Source organism: Erinaceus europaeus, chromosome 13 (assembly GCF_950295315.1).
Source record: "Erinaceus europaeus chromosome 13, mEriEur2.1, whole genome shotgun sequence".
NCBI classification, from domain to species: Eukaryota; Metazoa; Chordata; class Mammalia; order Eulipotyphla; family Erinaceidae; genus Erinaceus; species Erinaceus europaeus.
In genome coordinates, this window is record NC_080174.1 from 26,032,117 (window position 1) to 26,057,708 (window position 25,592).

The 25,592-nt window shown below is 37.5% G+C and overlaps 1 protein-coding gene across 2 annotated transcripts in view; it reads left to right on the top strand.

The window, feature by feature from the left end:
- LOC132542701 (protein dopey-1-like) overlaps positions 1–24,759 on the top strand; it is a 54,919-nt gene extending 30,160 nt beyond the window's left edge. The window contains exons 4-11 of one of the 2 annotated variants that reach the window (XM_060205439.1): positions 1,866–2,036; positions 5,713–5,902; positions 7,927–8,025; positions 16,246–16,345; positions 17,045–17,127; positions 18,587–18,695; positions 22,748–22,868; positions 24,523–24,759. In XM_060205439.1, the coding sequence (XP_060061422.1) occupies positions 1,866–2,036; positions 5,713–5,902; positions 7,927–8,025; positions 16,246–16,345; positions 17,045–17,127; positions 18,587–18,695; positions 22,748–22,868; positions 24,523–24,670 (1,021 nt within the window). In that variant the 3' untranslated portion in view covers positions 24,671–24,759. Of the gene's footprint in view, positions 1–1,865; positions 2,037–5,712; positions 5,903–7,926; positions 8,026–16,245; positions 16,346–17,017; positions 17,128–18,586; positions 18,696–22,747; positions 22,869–24,522 lie in introns of both variants that reach the window. The other variant, XM_060205438.1, reaches the window with a different exon arrangement.
- The last annotated feature ends 833 nt before the right edge of the window (positions 24,760–25,592 follow it).

The window sequence follows — 25,592 nt, forward strand, 5'->3', positions numbered from 1 at the left end:
CTACATATAAATAGACTTTTAAAATTTACTTTATTTATTTATTAAACAGAAACAGAGAGAAATTGAGATGGGAGGGGGAGATAGAGAAAGAGGCAGGGAGACACCTGCAGCCCTGTAAAGCTTTCCCCCTACAGGTGGGGCCAGGGCTTTGAACCTGGGTCTTTGTGCACTGTAAATAAACTTTTAATTGGGGCCAGATGTTGGCACACACATATTAACATGTGAGGACCCATGTTAAGCCCTGTTCCTACCTGCATGTGGAAAGCGTCACTAGTGGTGGAGCAGTGCTAGAGGACTCTGCTACTCCCATATCCCTTCCTCCCCTTTTCTCATCCTGTCTCTAGTCCTCCATCAAAGAAAAGAAAAAGAGAGAGAGAGAAACACAGTCACCAGGAACACAGGAGGGAGCACTAGAGCCATCAAGCAGGCAGCTAGCCACAGTGATAACTGTTGGAAAATTTTCTTCAATTCATAGTTTTTGCAGTAAAAGCTAAAAGTTTGGAAACATCTTACTAGTGCAAGAATTTTAGGTACTTTATTTTGCTATTTTACAGTTAAATGATTGGGAAGATACAGAAGTATTTGATTTCATGGTTTTGGTATATGCAGAATTATTATTAATAAATAACTACACAGTTTAAAAGTATTGGGAACAATGGAGGCATTTGATAAGGACCCTACCATAGTGTTCAATTAGAAAACCATCTCCCCGGAGTCTGGTGGGAGCGAAGTGGGTTAAGTGTGGTGTGAAGTGCAATGACTGGCATAAGGATCCCGGTTCAAGCCCTCGACTCCCCACCTGCACGGGAGTCGCTTCACAGGCAGTGAAGCAGATCTGCAGGTGTCTATCTTTCTCTCCCCCTCTCTGCCTTCCCCTCCTCTCTCCATTTTTCTCTGTCCTATCCAACGACGACATCAACAACAGCAACAATAATAACTCCAACAACAATAAAAAAAAAATAAGGGCAACAAAAGGGAAAATAAATAAATATTAAAAAATTTAAAAAAGAAAAAAAAATCTCCATAAGGAAATGACTTGGACTGAGCGCTGAAGGTCTAGGAGCACTCCAACAAAGACAGTGTAAATAATGGAGTAGGAATTCTATTGGTCAGACCAGCATGTGCAATGACCTGAACACTAAAAGGAATGTGGGTTGTTCTAAAGAGAACCTAAAAGAAATCCTTAAGTGTAGCTAGAGCAGAGAGTCCAGTACAGGAGTAAAACAAGTGAGCAGATAGGGCTTGTCCATTGGCATGTGGTATTCAGGGTATCAAAAACCACAGTAGGCAGTTAGACTTTACCTCATAGGCAATAGTAAATCAATGAAAAGGTGTGCCGAGGACAGTTATTTATCTCATAACAGTGCTGACGCAGTGCTTGTTAAAATATTATCAAGATATAATGGTTGTCTCTAAGGAACTATATGGTGGAAGCAGAGAATTTACTATATTCAAAAAAATCTCAAAGGAAATGATTTGGAGAATAACCTTGGTATTTGATTTTAAGGTAGAGTCAGTCAAGGATAGGTTTATAGCTTTTGGTTAATCACATGGCTAGTGATAGCACATCTTAAAGTATAAATTTTAGACGAGGATTGCATTGGGGCAGGGGAGAAGATACAATTCTGTTTAAAAGCTGCGTAAAAGCTGTGAAATAAGTACTAGGTTTTTAATATGAAACTCAAATAATTGGACTTGGTTGGTTTAATGAACACAGAAGTCATCATTGTACAAGATATCATATAAAAACGATAAGCTTAATTTACATTGGCAACCAATAAAAGATTTATATGTACATGGGTATATATAAATTAATATTTTATAGTTATTTTGCTCCTCCTACCCATTTATTTATTTTTCAACAGCTCTGGATTATTTCCTCTTCTTGCAAATGCTGCTATGTCTGTGAAGCCAACACTGCTAAGCTTGTATGAAATATACTACTTACCTTTAGGTAAAACACTAAAGCCTGGTCTACAAGGATTGTTAACTGGTATTCTTCCTGGCTTAGAAGAAGGATCAGAGTACTATGAGAGGTGAGATGACACTGTTATTTATATAGCCAACTAAAAAAACAAATATGGGTGGTCTGGGAGGTGGCACAGTGGTAAATCTTTGGACTCTGAAGCATGAGGTCCCAAGTTTGATCCCCGGCAGCACATGTGCCAGCGTGATGTCTGGTTCTTTCTCTCTCCTATCTTTCTCATAAATAAATAAAATCTTTAAAAAAGAAAAAAACAATTACTCTAAACACTTTTATATATATTTCTATAGCATTGAAATTATACTGAGGTAGTGAAAGCACAGACTTGGGAGGTTGGACTAGATTCAAATCCTAACTTGACAGATGCTATAAATTTTGGAAGCCTTTTCCACATTTCCAATCTTATTCAGTTTCTTTTGTCACTGTGTAATAATAAATTCAGTTAGTCTGTGACTTAGCACATATAAGTCATTGAAAAAATTGTGACTCATAATTTAAATAACAACACAATAGAACATTTAGATCCACTGAGACAAAGAGAAACCTGGGCTAAGTGCCAACAGTTTTAAAATTGTTAATGGTAGGGAGTCGGGCGGTAGCACAGCGGGTTAAATGCACATGGCGCAAAGTGCAAGGACCAGCATAAGGATCCAGGTTCGAGTCCCCAGCTCCCCACCTGTTAGGGGAGTCACTTCACAAGTGGTAAAGGTCTGCAGGTGTCTATCTTTCTCCCTCCCTCTCTGTCTTCCCCTCCTCTCTCCATTTCTCTCTGTCCTGTCCAACAACAACAATAATAACTACAAAAACAAGGGCAACAAAAAGGGAATAAAGAAATAAATGTTAATGGTATAAAATAGCTTAGTGCTAAGTTTCAGTAGCTGTTGACATAACAGTCTTAATATTTTAAATTCCCAGTGAAAGGTATTATATCTGTTTTGGAGTCAATTATTTTTCTTTGTATTTTAGTTTTATTTATTACACATGACAGAGCACACACATAACAGTATTCAAGGACCCAAGTTCAGGTCCCTGGTCTCCAGCTGCAAGGGCAAACATCAGGAGCTATGTGCTACAGGTGTCTCCCTCTCTGTCTCCTCCTTCCCTCTCAATTTCTTTCTGTCTCTATTAAAAATACATAGATAAAATGTTAAAAATAAAATATAAAAAAATAGTTGTAGTTGATGTATAGGGTTAGTTTTTTTCCCACCAGAGCACTGCTTCATTCTGGCTTATGGTAGTACCAGCTGGGGATTGAATTTGAGAGCTTTGGTGCCTAAGGCATGAGAGGTTTTTTTACATAACCATTATGCTATCTCTCCACCCCAGTTTTCATTTTCTTTAAATATTTTTTTTTACTAGTTTTACCAAAAAGGAAATTAATGAGTAGAGTTGGGGAAATTAAAAGCACTAAATTTACTTTATGAGTACACATAATAATTTTGATTTAAGTAGTCCTAGTGCTTTGACCAGCACTCTATTTTATTTGTGTATTTGTTCCTGTGATATAGAAAGAAACCTAACCTTGAAAATACTGAATTACTCTTTTATTTGTTATTGAATATTTATTGGCTAGAGACAGAAATCAAGAGGTATGGGGAAGATAGGGAGAAAGAGGGGCCTATGCAGTGCTACTTCACTGCTTGGGCAGCATCCCCTGCAGATGGGGACCAGGCACTTCAGCCTGAGTCCTTGTGTATTTTTTTAAAATATTTATTTATTCCCTTTTGTTGCCCTTGTTTTATTGTTGTATTTATTATTGCTATTGATGTCGTTGTTGTTGGATAGGACAGAGAAATGGAGAGAGGAGAAGACAGAGAGGGGAAGAGAAAGATAGACACCTACAGACCTGTTTCACCACCTGTGAAACAACTCCCCTGCAGGTGGGGAGCCGGGGGCTGGAACCGGGATCCTTACGCTGGTCCTTGCGCTTTGAGCCACGTGCATTTAACCTTCTGCGCTACCACCTGACTCCCGGTCCTTGTGTATTGTAACACGTGTGCTCATCAACCGGTGTATTTTCTCCCAGTTTCTAAATTACTTCTATAAGCTACTTTAGGAAAAATGTTATCTTCAGTAGTTGTCCATTTGCTTTCATTCACTTTTTTTTCCCCTAAGATTTTATTTATTAATGAAAAAGACAGGAGGAGAGAGAAAGAACCAGACATCGCTTTGATACATGGGCTGCCGATGATTGAACTCAGGACCTCCTGCTTGACTATCCAATGCTTTATCCACTGTGCTGTTCTCGGACCCTTTCATTAACTTTCTTTTTTTAAAAATTTTAGAAATCATTTGTTTTAAGTCATTATAATTGTGTTCCTAATGGAAGCATAGAACTAATATCACTTATACTAGTCATCATTTTAAATTCTTACATAGAAATGAAATAATGTTCTATATGATTGTGGTATCACTATGTTTATTTTATGTGTTTATTCTTAGGCTGCACTACCAAAATGCTTCAGGCTCAGAAACTTAGAAACGATAGTATTTTATTTCTCACAGTTTCATAAACTACAAGTCCAAGGTCAAGGTGTGAGCATTGTTAGATTTTGGTGAGACCCTAATTCCTGGTCTTGTCTGTGTAATAAAAGGAATTAGGGAACTCTGTGGAGTTTCTTTCTTGAGAACCCAAGTTTCATTCATGAAGCCTCTACCCTCATGACACTGTATCCTTGGAAGGTTCCACCTTCTAATGCCATCACTTTTGGGGGGTTATGGTTTTAGCATGTGTAACTTGAGAGACACAAGCAAGCAGAACACAGCATTATGTCTTGCCACTTACTCCACACAAGTTTTGTAAAAAGAATTGGCACACAGGCTATTTCCTCCCTTGGGAACCGCCCAGTCCACATTTCTTGGGGTATACTATCTGTAATAAATCAGTTTGTACTTTCACTTTGACATCTTTCCTGCTTGTGGAAAAAAAAAAAAACTGTTGTAAACTTGTCTTGCTCAGCTCTGGTTTATGGTGGTGCAGAGGATTTAACCTGAGACTTTGGAGCCTCAGGCATAAAAGTCTCTTTGCCTAACCAACCAATATACTATTTCCCCTACCCCACTTGTAAACATTTCTTTCAGTGAATCTAGATTGAAGCCAGGAGGGATTACTATGTTAGTATTAAGGCACTAAGCAATTATACAGTAGAACCAATCATCAGATTAGTTGACTTTAACCCTACTACAACATAATAGCCTTTTATGTATTACATTCTTTATACTTATACTTAAAATAAATCTAAAGTAATCATTAAATGTTAACTTCCTTAATTTTTATCACTGGCCTCACTCATTGAATTTGTTGTGGATTATATAGTATGACATAAAAGAGAAGGACATATTTGGGATTATCCTTTAAGATTTTGTAGACATTCACAGAAAATCTATACTGCTATAGTATTACTATTACATAAAATGTATGTGGTATTTAGTAGCCTCTGCGATAGAACTTGAGGTGTTTTTAATATCTTCATGAGATATATAGGAAATTGAACTAAGGAAAGACTAAGTGATTTCCCCACATTACACAGCTAGTAAATGGAGAGACCAGGACTTAAATCTAGAACCTTATAACTCTAAACTCTATTCTGCTTCAAATTATCACACTTATCATCAAAGCAGAGCATATAACTACAGCTTTGGTTCATTTCAGAAAAGAGTAGTGATTTATCATTAGCATTGGGAGCTAAGTTTTGCTGTTCTTAAAGAAACTTAATTTTGTATCTCAGAACAAATACGTTATTGGAAAAGGTTGCCGCTGCAGTGGACCAGTCAGCATTCTACAGTGCCCTCTGGGGAAGTCTTCTCACTAGTCCTGCTGTGCGTTTACCTGGAATCACATATGTCCTTGCCCATTTGAATAGAAAACTTTCCATGGAAGATCAGCTTTATATAATTGGCAGTGATATTGAGCTAATGGTAAGTCTATATATTGTTGCTCATTTAACAAGTTCTTCTTTAGAGCCAGGTATACTATTTAAGACAGATACTGAATTATTTTACAAACAAAATGCTTATTACTGTGGAGCTTACATTTTTTAACCAAAGAAATTTAAAGGCCAAAGTAATCATTAGTTATTGTTTGTTTTTATGGAAAAGGAACTGCTTTGTACATTGATTGTTATTTCATGCAAACTGTCTGATGCTAATTGATCAGATCACTATTATCCATAGTCACATTTGTTGTGATCTGCAGTGAACCTTCTCTTTGATCACAGATGTCATTATAGGAAAGATAGATTTTTAAGGAAAAATATTAGATAAAGTTATGGCCAGATTTTGTATGGGATTTGTGTGTAAGAGTGTTAAAGCAGACAGTGAAGAAAAAAAAAATCACTCTGGTTGTTTTTTTTCTTTTATTTGTTTGCTTATGTATTTTATAGTCAAGATTTAAAAGAGGGGGCAAAGGAGAAGGCCCAGGCTTAATCCCTCAAAACCACCGTAAGCCAGAGCTGTGTAGCACTCTGATAAAAGCTAAAATAAATAAATAAATAAATAAATAAATAATAAGGAAGTCGGGTGGTAGCGCAGCGGATTAAGCGCACGTGGCACAAAATGCAAGGACCGGCATGAGGATCCAGGTTCGAGGCCCCCCAGTTCCCCACCTGCAGGGGAGTCGCTTCACAAGCGGTGAAGCAGGTCTGCAGGTGTCTATCTTCCTCTCCCCCTCTCTGTCTTCCCTTCCTCTCTCCATTTCTCTCTATCCTGTCCAACAACGACGACAACAATAATAATTCTACAACAATAAGACAACAAGGGCAACAAAAAGGAAATAAATAAATATTAAATAAATATTTAAAATAAATAAAATAAATAATAAAACACAGAAGGAAGCCTTTGTCTTTTATATAGTGCTGTTTTCCTATAATGAACAAGGGATATAAAAGAAATCCTCATGGGTGACTTAGAAAAGGGTTATAAAACTTTATAGGTAGTGAACTAAGTCTGATCTTTCTCCCTATCTTCCCCTCCTCTCTCAATTTCTCTCTGTCCTATCCAGAAAAGACAGGAAAAAAAAAAAAAGGCCTCCAGGAGTAGTGGCACTGAGCCCCAGCGATAACCCAGCGGGGAAAAAAAAGATATATAAAACTGTTAGATTAATTACTTTTTACTTTCTCCCTGACTTGGTTATAAATGACTAAGATTTTTATACAGATTCTACTAAAATACAATCAATATACACTGAAATTAACTGGTCTTGTGTACATCTGTTATAAGCTTTGACAAATGCATGTAGCTAGCTCTCCAATATTATAATCAATACATGGAATGTTTATGTCACCTTCAAAAGTTATTTCGTTCTCCTACCCCTGGGTCTTTGTAACCACTGGTCTCTTCTGTTACTATAGCTATGCTTTTGTCAGAGTGCATACATAAAGGGAGTCATGTAATATTATATGTTAAATTGAATTTATTTTACTTCCTGTCATCCATTTGACATTCACCCATGTTTTTACATATATCAATAGTTTGTTCCATTACATTGTATATATGTTATGAAAATACTACAGTGAGTCAGCAAGATACCTCACCTGGGTGTCACCTGCTTTGCCTTACGTACAATCCAGATTTTGTCAAAACATATCTACTTTGATTGTCAAAACATACTGTTAGATGAAATTTTCAGATTTATGCATATGTGCTTTCATTTACTTTCATTTACAGAAAATATTCACTGGGAACACTGGTGGTTTACATAAATGAAATTGGGTTTTTGAGAGACAGGAGAGAGGAGGTGTTTTTTTTTTTTTGCATACTCTTGTGCTGTTTAATTTTTAACCCATCATACTTTTTTTACTTAGTAAAAATAATGTAAAGGCATTTAATTATTGACAGCATGCTCAGAAGCATACTTTTATTTATTGTATCAAATGAATGATTGTTACATTTTTATGGTAAATGTTTCTCAGCATAGATATTAAAAGAAGGCTCTCTTATTTCAGGTAGAAGCAGTAAGTACTTCTGTGCAGGACTCAAGTGTCCTTGTACAGAGAAGCACACTGGACCTCATACTCTTCTGTTTTCCATTCCACATGAGTCAGGTGAGACATTAATATTGATATTAATGTAAGATGTTGTTTGGAATATCAGATTCATGATGTGTTATTTACATATTTTACCAGTGTATATATTTTTTACTTTCTTTATTGGGGAATTAATGATACACAGTCAACAGTAAAATAAAATACAGTAGTTTGTATATGTGTAACATTTCTCAGTTTTCCACAAAACAATTCAAACCTGTTTCTGGCTGATCTCACTTAACATGGTTCCTTCAAGCTCCATCCAATATGAGGTATAGAAGGTGAATTCATCATTTTTTTTAAACTTTTAAAAATTATTTTATTTTTAATGAGAGACTGAGACCAGAGCACTGCTAGGTGCTCTTCTGTCTAGAAACACTAGGTCCTCTTCTATCTTCCAGATCAGTGTATATTTTTAAGTTGAATTTAAGTTGTCTTGCTTTTTTATTTATTTATTTATGTTAATTTTGAGAGAGATACAGAGAGAGACAGAGAAACATTAGCACTTTACTCAGCTCTGGCTTATGGTGATGCAGAGGATTGAACCTGGGACTTTGGAGCCTCAGGCAGGAGAGTCTGTTGGCATTATGCTATCTCCCCCACCCTTCTCTTGTCTCACTTTATAAACCAGTAAGAATATGGAAAACATATTCTGGGGAGTCGGGCTGTAGCGCAGCGGGTTAAGTGCAGGTGGCACAAAGCACAAGGACCGGCATAAGGATCCCGGTTCGAACCCCGGCTTCCCACCTGCAGGAGTGTCGCTTCACAGGTGGTGAAGCAGGTCTGCAGGTGTCTGTCTTTCTCTCCTCCTCTCTGTCTTCCCCTCCTCTCTCCATTTCTCTCTCTCCTATCCAACAATGACAACAACAATAAAAACTACAACAATAAAACAACAAGGGCAACAAAAGGGAATAAATAAATAAAATAAATATTAAAAAAAAAGAAAAAGAAAACATATTCTGTATTAGTAGTTGGATTTGTGAGGGGAAAATTAAGTAGAAAGATATATTCATTCAAATAAGAATGTGCAAACTGAAGTAGATAATTTTAGACTTATAAAAAATGTTCTACCTTATAAAAAGCAAGCAGTATTTATGAATGAACCAAGATTTGAGGCATCCTAAAACTGTTGTCTCTGTCATGTAATCGCAGCAAGGTGTGGTGATTATAAGATGTGTGGTAGATCCTTCGCAGAATGGGTCATCATTCAATTATGTAATCTCTATAGCATTCCCTAACAATCTTCATTTATTACAAATGTTAACTATCTTACCCAATTATGAAGTGCTCATTGCTAAGATTTCATTTAATCAGTGGCCTAATTTTTAAAGAAATTCAATCTATTTCTATCTATTCAATTCAAATTCAATCTGTTTCTTATGTTAGAAATTCTAGATTTAATTTAAACTGACATTAAAACTATTTACCTTGATAATTTATTTAAAAATAGCATTAACAAGGTTGTAGTATTATGAATAAATTTTATAAAAAGTGACAACTTTCCAACACAAAATTGGTGAATAAGCTAAGATTGTCTTATGAATTAGCAAATGCTTTAATGTCTGACCTAACAATGGAAAACAGAATATTCTTTCTGCTTCTACATTTAGTCTGTTTTAATTTTGTTTTTATTAGTTGAAGAAAAGTCTGATCTCATACTGATATATCAGTTAGAAAAGGCAAAAATTATTTCAGTTGTCTTCACTATTAAAATAACATTTCTTCCTCGATACTACACTACCACTTGACAGACATTGGTCTCTTAGAAAGTCGTTAGAATATGGAATCTAGGGGGTCGGGCAAGTGCACATGGCGCAAAGTGCACAGACCAGGGTAATGATCCTGGTTCGAGCCCCTGGCCTCACCTGTAGGGGAGTCTCTTCATAGGCGGTGAAGCAGGTCTGCAGGTGTCTGTCTTTTTCTCCCCCTCTCCGTCTTCCCCTCCTCTCTCCATTTCTCTCTGTCCTATCCAACAGCGAGTGACATCAACAATAATAACCACAACAAGACTACAACAACAAGGGCAAGAAAAGGGGGAAAAAAAACGGCCTCCAGGTACAGTGGATTCATGGTGCAGGCACTGAACCCCAGCAATAACCCTGGACTCAAAAAAAAAAAGAATATGGAACCTAAAACCACATCGTTGAACATTTTCTATTTTGTTTCATTAAAATCCTGTTCTGAGGAGTCAGGAGATAGTTCACACAGCAGAGCACACAGTTTATGACAATCCAAATGAAAGTCCCCAACAGCTATATGTGAGTATCATGCAAAGGGGAGGTTTCACCAGTGGTGTCTGTGGTGATGTAGTTTCTCTCCTTCACTCTCTGTCTCTCACATTCCACATGGGAAAAAGGGAAGGAAAAGCGAGGAGAAGTTAGGGTGCTGGCAACAGAGGCAGCATGCAGGACTATGTCCAGTGAAATCCTGCCACCCCCCCACACACAAAAAAATCTTCTACTCTGTTTTGCACTTTATATGAATTCTTCCCATGCATGCTTTTGTAATATGACTGGATTTTGGAAAACAGTTTGCTAGATTATGCAGATCTAGAAGTTCTAGAATTAAACAATACAAAGTGATTATATTTATTACTATTATTGTGTGTCTCATTAGAAAAGTTCTTTACATACTGAGACTTTTTCATGCCCAGAACTGAGATTAATTGTTTATTTGTTTTAGTACAATTTCAAGCTAAATATAAATTTTCCAAAATTCTAATTTTCCTCTTAGTACAAAGATAGTGAAATATGAGCAATAATTAATATTGTTTTCCTTTAAGTTATGGACTCTTGAGAAAGTGTCTACAAGGTGCCTGTGCCTGAGTAATCATAGTATCAGATATATTTTTCAGGTAGAAGAAGCATTCTCTGGAAAATGCTGATAGGTCAGCTCAAAATTCAAACAGTCACATCAATGCATTGTTCTGGAGACATCCATCCATATTTCATTATATATCAGAAAATGTTTTCTCATACAACTATGGTGGTGGGAATTTTTTCCACCCTTCACCAACCTTTAGATGTGAGGCAAAAGCCATTTCTTTGATAAAGGTCTATAAAATAGAGTGCTAATTTTTTTTTTCTTTACTTTTTGTTTGTTTGTTTGTTTGCCTTCAGGGTTATCACTGGGGTTTGGTGCCTGTACTACAAATCCACTGCTCCTGGAAGCCATTAAAAAAAAAAAGAAAGAAAGTTTTCTGTATATTTCCCATTTTGTTATTCAGACTATTAAAACACCTGCACTTAAGAGTGATATTTAAGGGAGTCTGGCGGTAGCACAGCGGGTAAAGCGCACATGGTGCAAAGCTCAAGGACCAGCATAAGGATCCTGGTTCAAGTCCCCGGCTCCCCACCTGCAGGGGAGTCACTTCACAGGTGGTGAAGCAGGTCTGCAGGTGTCTTTCTCCCTCTCTGTCTTCCCCTCCTCTCTTCATTTCTCTCTGTCCTATCCAACAAGGATGACAATAATAACTACAACAATTAAAAAAAAAAGGGCAACAAAAGGGAATAAATAAATATTGTTTTAAAAGAGTGAATTTAATAATCTTTTGCTGTTTCATTAAACAAGTCTTAAATGAAACTCATGTTTTTTCTCTTTGTATTTATTTATTTTTGCCTCCAGGGTTATTGCTGGGGCTCAGTGCTGGCACTATGAATCCACTGCTCCTGTAGTCTATTTTTTCCCTTTTGTTGCCCTTGTTGTTGTTATTGCTGACGTTGTTGTTGGATAGGACAGAGAAAAATCCAGAGAGGACAGGAAGACAGTGAGGGAGAGAGAAAGACACCTGCAGATTTGCTGAAGTGACTACCCCCCAAGTTGGGGAGCTAGGGGCTTGAACCAGGATCCTTATGCTGGTCCTTGGGCTTTGTGCCACGTGCGGTTAACCCACTTTGCTACCTCCCAGCCTCCTATTTTGTGTGTGTGTGTGTGTGTGTGTGTTTTAATTTCTTTATTGGGGAATTAATGGTTTCCAGTGGACAGTAAAATATAGTAGTTTATACATGCATAACATTTCCCAGGTTTCCACATAACAATTCAATCCCCACTTGGTCCTCCTCTGTCATCATGTTCCAGGATCTGAACCTTCCCCCTCCTTTGTTTTTATTTTACTGCATGTACTTATCAGCTAAAAATAAGCACAATGACTATAAGTGTAGTGGATGTCACTGCTTTGCTGCTTCTTTTGATTCTGATGTAACCAGTAGTTTTAGTTAATTCGATAATCAGTAAATTTCTTTTTTTTTTTTTTTTAATTTTTTATTAAAGAAAGGATTAATTAACAAAACCATAGGGTAGGAGGGGTACAACTCCACACAATTCCCACCACCCAATCTCCATATCCCACCCCCTCCCCCGATAGCTTTCCCATTCTCTATCCCTCTGGGAGCATGGACCCAGGGTCATTGAGGGTTGCAGAAGGTAGAAGGTCTGGCTTCTGTAATTGCTTCCTCGCTGAACATGGGTGTTGACTGGTCGGTCCATACTCCCAGTCTGCCTCTCTCTTTCCCTAGTAGGATGGGTCTCTGGGGAAGCTGAGCTCCAGGACACATTGGTGGTGTCTTCAATCCAGGGAAGTCTGGCCGGCATCCTGATGACACCTGGAACCTGGTGACTGAAAAGAGAGTTAACATACAAAGCCAAACAAATTGTTGAACAATCCTGGTCCCAAAGCTTGGAAAAGTGGAGAGGAAGTGTTAGGGAGGTACTCACTGCAAACTCTAGTGTACTTCTGCTTTCTTACTTTGGTGCCATACTCCAAACTCAGTCAATTTCTGCTTTGCGTTTCTACTTCTTTTTTTTTTTTTTTTTTACATGCATAACATTCCCCAGATTCCCATTCAACAATACAACCCCCACTATTTCATTCATCATTTTTCATGGACCTATATTCTCCCCACCCACCCACCCACCCACCCCAGAGTCTTTTACTTTGGTGTAATACTCCAATTCCATTTCAGGTTCGACTTGTGTTTTCTTTTCTAATCTTGTTTTTCAACTTTGGCCTGAGAGTGAGATCATCCCATATTCATCCTTCTGTTTCTGACTTATTTCACTCAACATGATTTTTTCAAGGTCCATCCAAGATTGGCTGAAAACGGTGAAGTCACCATTTTTTACAGCTGAGTAGTATTCCATTGTGTATATATACCACAACTTGCTCAGCCACTCATCTGTTGTTGGACACCTGGGTTGCTTCCAGGTTTTGACTATTACAAATTGTGCTGCCAAGAACATATGTGTACACAGATTTTTTTTGGATAGATATGTTGTGTTCCTTAGGATATATCCCCAGGAGAGGAATTGCAGGATCATAGGGTAGTCTATCATGTCAGATATGAGAATAGCTGTTCCTGCCCTTTTTTTGTGGGCCATTGGCTTGAATGATAGTTTTCCATCCTTTCACTTTAAGTCTGTGTTTGTCTTGTTGCGTTAGGTGAGTTTTCTGTAGACAACATATTGTTGGGTTGTGTTTTCTGATCCATCTTCCTACTCTGTGTCTTTTAATAGGTGAATTCAGGCCATTGACATTTATTGATATCAAAGATTGAAGATATTTTAACGCCATTCTTGTAGAGTTTTAGAGTGTTTTGATATGTGTTCTATTTGTGGTGGTCTGGTTGTTTATAGGAAACCTTTCAGAACTTCTTTCAAGGCAGGCTTGGTGATGGTTGCTTCCTTCAACTGTTGCTTGTCTGAGAAGGTTTTGATGCTTCCATCTAGTCTGAATGACAATCTAGCAGGATATAGTATTCTTGGCTGAAAGCCTTTCTCATTGAGCACTCGATAGATATCTTGCCATTCTCTTCTGGCCTGTAGTGTTTGTATGGAGAAGTCTGCTGCTAATCTTATGGGTTTTCCTTTGTAGGTGACTCTTTGTTTTTCTCTTGCAGCCTTGAGGATCCTTTCTTTATCCTTATTCCTTTCCAATCTAAGTATGACATGTCTTGGTGTCTTTAGGTCTGGGTTAATTCTGTTTGGGACCCTCTGGGCTTCTTGAATCTTTATGTCTTTGGTGTTGTCTAGACTAGAGAAATTTTCAGCTATTATGGCCTGGAGAACGCTTTCTTCCTCCCCTTCTCTTTCTTCCTCTGGTAAGCCAATAATGCGTATATTGTTTCTTTTGAAGTCATCCCATAGGACTCTGTTGTTGTTTTCAGCATCTCTTAATCTCTTTTTGAGATCTCTTACTTCTTCTTTAGTTGTCTCTAATTCATCCTCAATCTTGCTAATTCTGTCTTCAGCCTCATTGATTCTATTCTCTCTGCCCTCTACTGCTTTCTGGAGTTCATCTATTTTGTTGCCCTGCTCTGATACTGTTTTAGCTTGTTCAGCTAGTTGCCTTCTTAGCTCAGCAATTTCAGCTTTCAGCTCTCTAATAACCATGAGATAATTAGAATTTTCTTCCATATTCTCATTTGTTGTTCCTGCAGTTCTGATTACAATTTTTTCAAATTCTTTACTCACTCCTGTTATTATTTCCTTAGCTAATGTTTGGATGTTGAACTCGTTGTTTTGTGCTTCGCCCTCTGGAGGACTTTTAGCTGGACTCTTGTCCTGGTTCGAGTCTCCATTATTTTTTCTTGTTGTTTTAACCATTTTATATAAGTTAACAGTTTTTTCAATCCCTGAGTTGGAGTTCAGTGGTGTAAAAGCCTTTTTTTTTTTTCCCCTGTAGGCTATGGTAGCCTGAGGGCTTTTAAACTATCAATAGGCTTCTTGGCTTAATCAATGACTCCTGACCAAGAGATAAAGCAGGGTGTGGCAGAGATAATCCAGTGGTTATGCAAAGAGACTTTCACAGCCCTTCAGCTATGCCACCGAGGTATAGGTCTTCCCCTGAGTTTCCCGGTTAGATCTCTGTGCCCTGGTGTCCCTCCCTGTTGCTGCTCCAGATTCTGAGGGTAGTAGCAATGGAGACTCAGAGTTGTACTTGGTGAGTCTCTGGGGAGTCCTTTCCTCCCTTCAGCTGTCCCCTTGTTGGTGGAGCAGACTGGAGGTGGTGTCTCCACTGACAGACTGTCGAACTGTTAGCAGTCACTTAATCTCTCCTTAGGCCCCTCTCTTCTCTCTGTCACCAGCCACGCGTGTTTGTACTCACGGGTGATTTACTGGGTTTCTGTGGTCATTCTAGTCCTGTCGTGTTTCGGTCCGGGTGGTCTCCTTTGGTATTCCTAGTTGATCCGGGAGAGGAGAGGAGAGGAGAGAAACAATAATCAGTAAATTTCAACACAGTAGAAAAGGCAAATAACATCTTTGTCTTATTATGAACAATTTTTTTTGTAACTTGTGTACCTTTTAAAGGGTTAAAAACTAAATCAAAGGAGGTGGCACACCTAGTAGATTGCGCATGCTACAGTACACAAGAATCCAAGTTCAAACCCCAGGCCCCTACCTGGGGGGGGAGGGGGGCGGAGCTTCAGGAATGCAGGTCTCCCCACTTCCTGCAGTGTAAATAAGTAAATATTTTTTTTAAATGGTGGCATTCATGAAGATAGTGAATTTCTAAAAGAACTTGTAGTCCATAAACAACAAAAAAAGAAAATATAGTCCACATGCAGGAATATGAATTTGAAATACAAAGGCATATATATATTTTATCAAAGTACTTCTCAGCTCTGGTTTATGTTGCTTGGGTAATTGAACCTGGGACCTTGGAGCCTCAGGCATGAGAGTCTATTTGCATAACCATTATGCTGTCTCTCCCACCCCAGCATAGTTTTTTTGTATCTGCCCCATTTTCATTTTTTTATTTTGTGTCAGATTTGACCAAAAATAGATACTATGAAGAACTTTAAATTGGAATTTTAAATAGTTCAATGATAGTTTCTGCTAGACAGATAAATAGCTGTAATATCTCATTCTTTTAATTATTTTTTAAATTTTTTAAAATATTTATTTATTTTCCCTTGTTGTTTCCCTTGTTGTTTTCTTCTTTTAATTATTTCCTAACCTGTAATATGGAAGTAATTCCTGTGTTCAAGATAGATATACTGACACTTAACCTTGAGGCGATTTGGAAATGGATCCTCATGCCAGTGATTCTCTCAATCAGCATTCCCTCAGTAAAGTGCTTCAGAAGTTGAAAAAGAAATATCAAATATTATAGTACAATGTACAGGTTATAAGCCTTGAAGTTTTGAACATGTTGCAAGGTCTTATTGTTTCTGAGGACCAAAAAAATATTTACGTGTGATTTAGCACAAATGCAAACCATCACATTCTGGACTTTTTTAGGCCACTCGACCAGATATGATCAGGATCTTGTCTGCAGCCCTTCATGTAGTACTAAGGAGAGATATGTCCCTGAACCGAAGGCTTTATGCTTGGCTTCTCGGTAGGTACTTGACGTGTGTGGCAGTAGGTAGAAAAATTTGGAGGAAAAAGTGCTATTTATAAGCATTACTAAGTTGTGTGTATATTCAAATTGAAGACACTACAATTTTCTTTAAATAAGCCATACAACAGTATTATGTATTAGGTGAAGAAAATCCAAATGTCTTTTAGTCGGAGGTATTATTTTAATCTATAAGTCATACTCCTTTAGACAAGTTTTTTTTTTTTCCTCAGATAAGTTGCGGTGGTTATACTACAAGTACATAGATAAAGAAAAATTAGTTTATAATCAAAATAATGACATAATTTCTAACTCTGAAGTCACAAAACACATGATACCAGACTCCCACTAAGGCAATATAGCATCGTGTACACTTTGTTCTTCAGTACATTTTATGAGTGTTTAAACTTTCTTCACAACTCCTTACTGTCTAGAGTGAGAGGACACAAAATAATTTATCTTGGATTTTCTGAATCTTCAGTTATTTCACTGTTCTTGAGATTTGGCTTCCCATATTAAACTATCTAAAATGATCTCTCTTGCTGACATTGACTGGGCAACTAATTGGTAAGTGTTTAGTACTGTTTTTAGATATTTGCTGTTTTAGTATTTGGTGAACACCTGTTTTAAGAATTCCATTTAAATTTATTTTGCAATTTGTTTTCCATGGAGGTTTTGATAACAACGGTGCTATCATAGGACCCAGAAGTACAAGACACAGTAATCCTGAAGAACATGCCACTTACTATTTCACTACCTTTTCAAAGGAATTGTTGGTTCAGGTAATAAGTGTTTCTGTTTTGTTTTTGTCTAATTTCCTGACCACTAAAGTTGTATAAAGGGTAAGATAAGATCCTGCCTTAATTGAATTAATTCATAGTTATAACTTATATACTTCGTAAGTACGCTGATAGTGAGCAGTTGTCTATAATGAAATCAGACTTATTTCTTTGTAAGTTCAAATAATTTTTTGATTTTGTTTACATGGCTTTCTTAAAACATAGTTGCATAATTTTCACTTGTCTGCCACTATCAAAGTTGGAGCTTATTGAGAAATGCACAAGTGGAGAACGTTAGCTAGTTGCCACAGCCCTGAGTAGAGAGAAAGCAACCACAGCCAGTCACCATATAATTGATCAGAAATGGTCAGGTGGGAACACACACATGACTTCCCTATCAAGTACAGTGTCAAATATGTGCCCCATTCATCCCAAGCTTTAAGGAGTGTTTATTTGTAAAATGTACGCATCACATAACATTGTTCAGACAAAATAATAGGTGGTTACACATAGACAAAGATCAGAATACATTCATTTCTAAGAGAGAAAACATCAGGGTAACGGTGACTAAAACTGTCAATATCCAAATGTCCTAATTTCAGGTACATTCTTTTGATGCCATAAGATATTGGAACAAAATTCTTTATGGGTTGCAGAAAGTGGGAAGGTCTGGCTTCTGTAATAGCTTCTCCGCTGAACATGGGCATTGGAGTTCGATCCATACCCCCATCCTAATAACATTTTTTAAAATTTTTTTTGTAAGCCTTTTTTTTAAATTTATTTAATTTATTTATTCCCTTTCGTTGCCCTTGTTGTTTTATTGTTGTAGTTATTATTGATGTCGTTGTTGGATAGGACAGAGAGAAATGGAGAGAGGAGAGGAAGACAGAGAGGGGGAGAGAAAGACAGACACCTGCAGACCTGCTTCACCGCCTGTGAAGGGACCTGCCTGCAGGTGGGGAGCCGGGGGCTCGAACCAGGATCCTGACACCGGTCCTTGAGCTTAGCGCCACCTGCGCTTAATCCGCTGTGCTGTACAGCCCGACTCCCCTTTTTTTTTTTTTTTTTACTTTCTCTTGCTAGAAAAACAGCACTGTTTCCTTTCAGAAAAAATAATAGGGATTCAAACACTCTTTACATATGGTTATTTTTTAAAAATATATTTAAGAAAAAAAAAAAACTTTGATTCTAGGACCCGGTGGTGGAGCACCTGGTTGAGCGACATATTACAGTGTGAAAGGAACTAGGTTCGAGTCCCTGGCCCCCATCTTCAGGAGAAAAACTTTGCGAGTGGTGAAGCTGGGATGCAGGTGTCACTCTGTCTATCTCCTCCTTCCCTCTCGATTTCTGTCTGTTTCTATCCAATAAATAAAGATAATAAAAAAATTTGTTAATTATTTTTAAAAAAACCCTTTAATTCTGTTTTCTTAAATGACTAGTGTAATTCTGTCTCTTTTTTAAGGCAATGGTGGGGATCTTACAAATGAATGGATTTGGAGAAGAGAGTACTTTAATGCAAGACCTAAAACCTTTTCGTATTTTAATCAGTTTACTGGACAAACCGGAACTAGGTAATATATTCTCTCTGGGATCACAAGTTTACATGTGGTTGTTTTTTATTGTTCCATGATAAAAACAAGATAAGTTTATTACTTAGAAAAATATATTTTGTGGTGTTTGTCTGTTTTGGGTTTTACTGACACTAAGCTTACTGGGGCTCGCTCACTACCTGCAAGACTAATCCACCACCACTCTTGCTGACTTCGAGAGGAAGGAGGGAAGGAAAAGATAGAGAGGGAGGAAGAGAGACACCCACAGCACTGCTTCACCATTCTTGAAACTTCCTCTCTGCAGGTAGGGACCGGGGACATAGTAACATGTGTACTTTACTGGGTGCTCAACCACCTGGCCACTTGAGGTGGTCATTAGATAAAAGATTGTCAACAATTTATTACTTAAATTTCACTGTACAACATTAGGGAAATAGAGGTGTACATTCAATCACCTCTATTGATATGTTTGCCAATCCTGTGTATATAGATAGGAAAGAGGTCTTATTTTATTTTGATTAATTAATTAACTCTGTCACCAGGGTCGTCACTAGGGCTCAGTGTATGTGTGATTCCTCTTTTCCTGGCGCACTTTATTTTCTCTTGATAGTGGGGTATGGAGAGTCACCAGAGCACTGCTCTACTGCTTAGAAACTTCCCCCTTCAGGTTCTCATGGTGGCGAGGGACTCACACCCCGGAATTTACTCATGCCAAAAGTGTGTGCCTTACTGGGTGAGATATCTCCTGTCTCTGGAAAAGGAATATTTAAAAGATAGTATCTAAGCTCTTTTTACTTTTATTTTATGCCACTGTGGTTATCACTAAGACTCGGGCATTAACAACAAATCCATTATTCCTGGTGACCATTTTTTTTTTTTATTTTAATTAGAACAGAGAGAAATTGGGCAGGGGACAGAGTGAGAGAGAGAAAGACCTGCAGACGTGTTTCTCCCCTTTTGAAGCTTACCCGCAGCAGGTGGGGAGCAGGGGCTTGAACCTAGATCCCTGTGCATGGATTATGATGGTGCTAGGATTTGAACCTGAGAACTCTAGCTTGCAAATCCTGTGCTGTAACAAGTTGAACTATTCTCCCCAGTCTTATGCTTTGTTTGTCCCCCTTCCGTTTTCTTTTTTAAAAATATTTTACTTATTTACTTACTTAGTATAGAAACAGGAATTGAGAGCGTAGGTAGAGATAGAGAAGGGGTAGGGGGGAGGGAGAGAGAGGAGATAGAGGGTGAAGAGGAGAGAAACCTGCAGCACCATTTTACTGCTTGTGAAACTTCCCCCCACAGGTGGGGACCAAGGGCTTGAACCCTGCTTCTTGTGCATTGCACTGGTAAAGTGCGCTACCACCTGTTTGTTCCCTCTCCCTTTCTCCATTGCATACTTCCTACTTATTAGCTTTCTCGGGAAGTTAGTTATGGTACCTGGAACTGAAATTAAGAAACCACATAGATGAGTGGCTGAGCAAGTTGTGGTATATATACACGATGGAATACTACTCAGCTATTAAAAACGGTGACTTCATTGTTTTCAGCCCATCTTGGATGGAGCTTGAAGAAATCATGATAAGTGAAATAAGTCAGAAACAGAAGGTTGAATATGGGATGATCTCACTCTCAGGCAGAAGTTGAAAAACAAGATCAGAAAAGAAAACACAAGTAGAACCTGAACTGGAGTTGGTGTATTGCACCAAAGTAAAAGACTCTGGGGTATGGGTTGGGGGGAAGAGTACAGGTCCAAAGGATGACAGAGGACCTAGTGGGGGTTGTATTTTTATGTGGAAAACAGAAATGTTATGCATGTACAAACTATTGTATTTACTGTTGAATGTAAAACATTAATCCCCCAATAAGGAATTTTTTTTAAAAGAAACCACATAAATATTAGTAATAAATAATGTAATAGAGTATATAACTTTGCTTACTTGTATGCAATTTTTTTCTTTTTTATGTTTATTTATTTTCCCTTTTGTTGCCCTTGCTTTTCTATTTTTGTTATTATTGTTGTTATTGATGTCATCATTGTTAGACAGGACAGAGAGAAATGGAGAGAGGAGGGGAAGACAGAGAAGGGAAGAGAAAGATAGACACCTGCAAACCTGCTTCACCACCTGTGAAGTGACTCCCTTGCAGGTGGGGAGCCAGGGCCTCGAACCGGGATATTGATGCTAGTTTGCTCCACATGCGCTTAACCCACTGTACTACCACCGACTCCCGATTTTTATTTTATTTTTTTATGTATATATATATGCTTTAAATATATACACAGGTCCTCACACCAGCTCTTAAAATAACATGAATTTTATCACTGGCTTTGGGAGTTTATTTTAGCTATTATGTAGTAGTAGACAAAATTCAGGAATCTTCTGAAATATATTTACTTGTATATTTATTTATTGGCTAGAGACAGAGAAAAATCAAGAGGTAATAGATAAAGAAGAGAGAGACTAAAACCTGCAGCACTGCTTCACTGTTCATGAAGCTTCCCCCATACAGGTAGGAACCAGGGACTTGAATCTGGGCCTTTGTACATGGTGGCATGCGTGCTCAACTTAGTGTGCTACCATCTAGTCCCTCACTCAGGAATCTTCTTTTTCTTGTTTTTTTTTAACTTATTTACCAGAGCACTGCTCAGCTCTGGCTTATGGCAGTACAGTGGATTGAACCTGGGTCGTTGGAGACTCAGACATAACCTGAGTCTTTTTGCATAACCATTATGCTATCTACCCCCACTGACTCAGCAATCTTTTAAGGAGAAAAGAAACAGCCAGAAATCAAGAGGGAAGGGAATAATAGAAAGGGAGAGAGGCAGAGAGACACCTACAGCCCTGCTTCACCACTCAGGAAGCTTTCCTCCTACAGGTGGGCATTGGGGGCTCAAACCTGGGTCTTTGTGCATTGTAACTTGTGCACTTAACCAGGTGCACCACCACATGCCCCCTCTGTTCAGTTTTGTTTACTGTTTTGATGTTAGTGTTTCAAAATGTGCAGTTTAGCTTAGTTTTTGAAACAATTTTATTTTAGATTTCTTTATTGGGGGATTAATGTTTTACATTCAACAGTAAATACAAAAGTTTATACATGCATAACATTTCTCAGTTTTCCACATAACAGTACAACCCCCAGTATGTCCTCTGTCATCCTTTTTAAAACATTTTTTTAAATTACTTTTACTTATTTATTGGATAAAAACAGCCAGAGACCAAGAGGGAAGGGGGGTTAGAGAGGAAGAGAGACAGAGAGACACCTGCTGCACTGCTGCACCACTCGTGAAGCTTTCCCCCTGCAGGTGGAGACCAGGGACTCGAGCCTGGGTTCTTGCGCATTGTAATATGTGCACTCAACCAAGTGCTCTACCACCCAGCCCCCTCTGTCATCCTTTTTGGACCTGTACTCTTCCCCCCCACCCACACCAGAGTCTTTTACTTTGGTGCAATACACTAACTCCAGTTCAGGTTCTACTTGTGTTTTCTCTTCTGATCTTGTTTTTCAACTTCTGCCTGAGAGTAGTATCATCCCATATTGAAACAATTTTTTTTTAATGGTTGTTTTGGAACCCAATAACCACTTAGTTGGAGGAAGCTTCAGTTGTGTGGTCTTTCCTTATCTCTCTGTCTCTGGTCTCTTTTATTTTTTTATTTTTTACCAGAGCTCTGCTCAGCTCTGACTTATGTTGGGGCAGGGGATTGAACCTGGGACTTCGGAACCTCAGGCATGAGAGGCAGTTTGCATAACCATTATGCTATCTACCCCCACCCTCTTGTCTCTTTGTATCTGAAAAAAGAAAAAAAACAAACTTGTACCTGTGAAGCCCCAGTAATGACCAAAAAAAGTTGGTTTAAAAATACCGCGTTCAGACCAATTTTTTAGGTAGTCAAATTCGCGATGATTATTATCTTTTTTTTTTTTTTACCAGAGCACTGATCAGCTCTGGTATATGGTGGTGCAGGGGATTGAACCTGGGACTTTGGAGCCTCAGGCTTGACAGTCTGTTTGCATAACTATTATGCTATTTACCCCTGTCCCCAATAATTATTATCTTATATACATATATATATTAATTTTAGGACCAGTAATTCTGGAAGATGTCCTCATTGAAGTGTTTAGAACATTGTATTCTCAATGCAAAGCAGAACTGAATCTTCAGATGGAGCCTCCCTTCAGCAAGGATCATGCCCAACTAAGCAGGTGGATTACCAGAATAATAAGAAATAACAAAAAGATCTTTTCATTAGTCCATAATCATAGAAACTGGCCTGTGAAGTTTCTGTTCTGGATAAGTACATTTGATTTAAAATATCACTTTATTTTGTTAATATAAGCTTTAATAATTAATCTGCATTGTTCCTTTTTAATAGAAAGTCACAACCTTACGGCTATATAATATAGCCATTACATTTCAGGGTTAATTCTCAGTCTTAGCCAGTTTAGGAAACTATATTTTAGCAGGTAATCTGAAGATGCAGATTCTTGGGAATTCATTCACAAGATCAAACACATAGGAGATTAACTGCCAAATATAAATTGATAAGGTGATTTGTATTTTTCTTAGTTATCAGGCCTATTTTTACATGGTATAGTATCTCTTGGTAACTATAGACCAAGGAATGATTTGAACACAGAGTTTAAGTGACTCAAAGGACATAAGATCTTCTTTGAAGAATTTTTCTTTCAAGTTGTGGTTACATCTGTCTAACAGATGTATCTGAAAAAAGATAATCAAAGTCAAAGTATATATATACTCACACACATATCTTTAACAGATCATATGACATTGGTATATTCTGTCCTCTGGTTCAGCTATAGATACTGACAAGTATCTATAAACTTTAAAAAGTATGCTATAGGAGAGCCAAGCTGTTTGCTAAGTCTCACTAAAAAGACAATACTAATGAAACACAAGTTATGTAAAATAAATTGTACTCTAGGAATCTTTGTCACATTATAATGGTAAGTAGGACTCTTGTCAGCATACTTTTATTGTTTTAAAAGTTTATATATATATATATATATATGAAAGAGAGAGAGAGAGAATACAATGGTATAAGGTATTCTGGTATACCACCTGGTATGATTTTTTATATATTAAAATATTTTAAGACAGTTTTTGATTTGTAATAAACATAACCCCTCTAATTATTGTTTGAAAGTTAAATTGACTTAGCTACTATTTTATTTCTTTTTGTACTCTGCCTGATAATTTTTATTGCCCCATGCTAGTTGCACTGACAGTATGTACCTTACTATATTTAAACACCATTGTTTAAAATGTTAGGATGAATGAAAGGAGATGGTTGGTGAGTGGGTTGTTAATTGGCTAAAAGGATTCTTGTTTGAAGTAGCAGTTAATTTTCAGTAATAGTGACTGGAATTTCACTAATGCCAATTTATAGTTCTTACCGTTTTTTTTTTTAACTGAGAATAATAATTTTATTTCAGAATTTTTAAATTTAACAGCAGAATAAGGTAGACAAGAATTCTTTCAGAGCAAGGCTGTGGAAATCAAATCACCACTCAGTTTATATGTACTAAAAGAAACAAGAGCATTTAGTGCCAGAATAACAGCCAGGCACTCAAAATAGTTTTAAAATGAACTTTCTATTCTTTTGCTAGAAGCACAACTATTGTTACTTATGCAAAGCTAATTTCTGGTATGATCATACAAATAAATTTGAAAACAAATCTGGAAAAAAATAATAGACTTTGAATTTAAAAATTGTTGTGATTTTATAGCTAATTTTCTAGGGACTATTCAGATGTACTGCCCTACAGTGTTGCATTCAAATATAAATTTGAAAAGGTAGATGTTAATGTTTATTAATTTTTCTCTTTCTTTTTTTAGTAAATTAAGGGAAAATAAGAAAACAGCTGAGCTGATTAAAACTGCCAACCTTCTTTTTAATTCCTTTGAGCCTTATTATATGTGGGACTATGTTGCACGTTGGTTTGAAGATTGTTGTAGGTATGTGAATCTGTTTCATTCATTATAATAGCATCCAAAGCCAACTTTTTTTTTCTTTTGGTTCTTGAGTTTAGTGAAAAATATATTCTCTGGGGAGTCGGGCAGTAGCGCAGAGGGTTAAGCACACATGGCGCAAAGCGCAAGGACCTGTGAGCCTCCGGCTCCCCACCTGCAGGCGAGTCACTTCACAGGCGGTGAAGCAGGTCTGCAGGTATCTGTCTTTCTCTCCCCCTCTGTCTTACCCTCCTCTCTCCATTTCTCTCTATCCTATCAATAATGACAACATCAACAACAACAATAATAACTACAACAACAATAAAAAACAAGGGCAACAAAAGGGAAAATAAATTTTAATATATATATATATTCTCTGTTCTATAAGTACTGCTGACAACTATTAATGGTATTAATGGGTTGTCTGAAATGACATGATATATTGTTTCTAGGCTTTTCAATGCAAAAACGTATCATAATTTTTCCAACAATCCAGCAGTAAATAACCATAAACTGACTCAATCATGTTTCTTAAAAGCGTGGGATCATGGTTTGTATATTCTTTGAACTTAAAAAAATGTTCAGCTTCCCCAGAGACACACCCTACTAGGGAAAGAGAGAGGCAGACTGGAAGTATGGACCGACCAGTCAACATCCATGTTCAGCGGGGAAGCAATTACAGAAGCCAGACCTTCTACCTTCTGCAACCCTCAATGACCCTGGGTCCATGCTCCCAGAGGGATAGAGAATGGGAAAGCTATCAGGGGAGGGGGTGGATTATGGAGATTGGGTGGTGGGAATTGTGTGGAGTCGTACCCCTCCTACCCTATGGTTTTGTTAATTGTTTCTTAAATAAAAAAAAAAATTTTTAATGTTTAGAAATGAAGTTAATCAGTCACTAGCATAGATATAAAAAATAAAAAATTTCACTCTTCAGTCAGTAGTAGTCCAGTTTC